The following is a 2,603-nucleotide window of genomic DNA, read 5'->3' as shown; positions in this document are numbered from 1 at the left end:
CCATAAAAAAACACACCTGACCATAGGGAAATATTTCCTTGCTTGGATACAGGTGACTGATGGCAACAGGAAGAGCATCCAGCCATAGAAAATATGCTTCAACAAATTCTGTCTTACTCATGCAAGCATGGATAAGTGGATAATAATGATGATGAATTTTTAAAATTCTTTATCATCATCATCATCATTATGAGCATCAACACTTCTATGTTTGTTATTCAATGTTTGACTGGTTACAAGTTCTTTGTTTCTGTCAATATTCATTCTAGTCAAAGGAGGGGCTATTCAATTACATTGACCTCTATTACTCAACTGGTCCTTATTTTATCAACTTCAGACAAAGGAAAGCATATGTTAACCTGAACTCAGTATATAAAGGTAGAAATACTGAAAAATATTCCCTGTCCCCGTACCCCACCTCTCTCTCTCCCCCACTTCTGCCAATCCATTAAATATTAATTTCAAATTTTGGCACAAGGCCAGCAATTTTGGGGGAGGGGGTAAGTTGATTACATTAACCTTAGTACTCAACTGGTACTTATTTTATCAACCCCAAAAAGGTGAAAGGCAAAGTTGACTTAGGGAGAATTTGAACTCAGAACATAAAAATGGATGAAACGTCACTAAGCATTCTGCCCAGCAAGCTGGCTGAATTGTTAGTACGCCTAAAGATTCTGCCAACTTGCTGCCAACAATCCATCAAATATTAATGATTTCTAATGTTGGCACAAGTTTATAATTCTACTCGTGGGAAAGTAAAAATCAGTTAAATGAACCCCAGTACAAAATTGGGACTCAGGCAAAAATCATCTCTGGTAAGATTTGAACTCAGAACCTAAAGGTTCATAACTAAATATTCATTTCAAATTTTGGCACTAAGCCAGCAAGTTTGGGAGAAGGGATTAAGATTATTACATTGACCTCCCCCTCAGTGTTCAAGGTACTTTCTCTGACAATCTAATGATAATACTACCAACCTAATGCTTTTCTGTAAATAACATTATAAAAATATATTCATTATATGTGTATATATGTGTATATGTATATATATATATATATATATATATATATATATATATATATATATGTGTGTGTGTGTGTGTGTGTGTGTGTGTGTGTGTGTGTGTGTGTGTGTGTGTTTGTGTTTGTCCCCCCCAACATCGCTTGACAACCGATGCTGGTGTGTTTACGTCCCCGTAACTTAGCGGTTTGGCAAAAGAGACTGATAGAATAAGTACTAGGCTTCTAAAGAATAAATCCTGGGGTCGATTTGCTCCAGCATGGCCACAGTCAAATGACTGAAACAAGTAAAAGAGTAAAGAGAGAGAGAGTATTGTTGATGCCACAAGAACCTACAAACCTTTGGGAGAACGTGAAATAATTATTGTTTGGAATAGTGAATCTCGAAGCACATATAAAATCACAAACCACAGTATGGATACATTGGATTGGAAAAACCCTTTTTTGGGGGAAAAAAAAAACAGTTGAAGGCTGTCCATGGGACTTGAATCATCATCTCCTGTCATGTCTACAGGATATGTGAGTTCAAGTTCTATGGGCAGCCTTTGACATTTTCTATCCAAAAGGGGTTTTCCAACATAATGTTTGCATGCTGTTGTTCATGGCTTTATGTGTTCTTCAAGATCCACTATTCCAAAACAAGGATTATTCTATGTTTGTTGTATTTTAAGTATGATATCTTATTTCTTAATTTTGTTTTGTTTATTTATTTATTGGATTTTAATTTTTTTGTTTTCCTTTATTCATTTCTAGAATTAATCCAAACAATAAATGAAATGATTATGTTGGGAATAAACCCAGCTGAAGTAGCTATAGCTGACAAGAAGTTACTGGCAGTAATCAAAGATCACATGGAACACTCCGAGAAGATCCAAGCCCTCTATCTGGTGGATGGTTCTTCTATGTTGACAGCTTGCTCTAATCTTGGACTGGAAGAGTGTCAGAAGTTTTTGCTGAATAACAACATTTTTAATTCTTTCGAACTCAATGGCAAGGTAAATTAATTTTGGGATTATTTCATTTTCATTATCTTCATTTTGATTGTTGTCGTCATTGTCACCACCACCACCACCATCCCAGTGCATCCCAGTTATTGATCCAAGAGGCTGGGTACCCTAAGCTTTTTAGGTCAGAGATGACTTAAAGTTAAACAATAACAACATCAATAATAACAGCATCGTGGCTGTGTGGTAAGTAGCTTGCTTACCAACCACATGGCTCCGGGTTCATTTCCACTGTGTGGCACCTTGGGCTAGTGTCTTCTACTATAGCCTCGGGCCAACCAAAGCTTTGTGAGTGGATTCGGTAGACGGAAACTGAAAGAAACCCGTCGTATGTATGTGTATATATATATATGTGTGTGTGTGTGTGTGTGTGTGTGTGTGTGTGTGTGTCTGTGTTTGTCACCACAACATCACTTGACAACTGATGCTGGTGTGTTTACGTCCCCATAACTTAGCGGTTCGGCAAAAGAGACTAATAGAATAAGTATTAGGCTTCCAAAGAATAAGTCCTGGGGTCGATTTGCTCGACTAAAGGCGGTGCTCCAGCATGGCCACAGTCAAATGACTGAAATAAGTTTC

General features: G+C 37.3%; 1 protein-coding gene across 1 annotated transcript in view; it reads left to right on the top strand.

Moving 5' to 3' along the window:
* LOC106871387 (leucine-rich repeat serine/threonine-protein kinase 1) overlaps positions 1-2,603 on the top strand; it is a 69,945-nt gene that overhangs the window by 39,231 nt on the left and 28,111 nt on the right. The window contains exon 2 of the mRNA XM_052970698.1: positions 1,774-2,015. Within this exon, the coding sequence (XP_052826658.1) occupies positions 1,774-2,015 (242 nt within the window). The remainder of the gene's footprint in view (positions 1-1,773; positions 2,016-2,603) is intronic.

This window comes from Octopus bimaculoides, chromosome 9, assembly GCF_001194135.2.
Source record: "Octopus bimaculoides isolate UCB-OBI-ISO-001 chromosome 9, ASM119413v2, whole genome shotgun sequence".
Taxonomy (NCBI): Eukaryota; Metazoa; Mollusca; class Cephalopoda; order Octopoda; family Octopodidae; genus Octopus; species Octopus bimaculoides.
The sequence above is the reverse complement of the archived record's forward strand: the minus strand, read 5'-3'. Positions and strand labels throughout refer to the sequence as shown.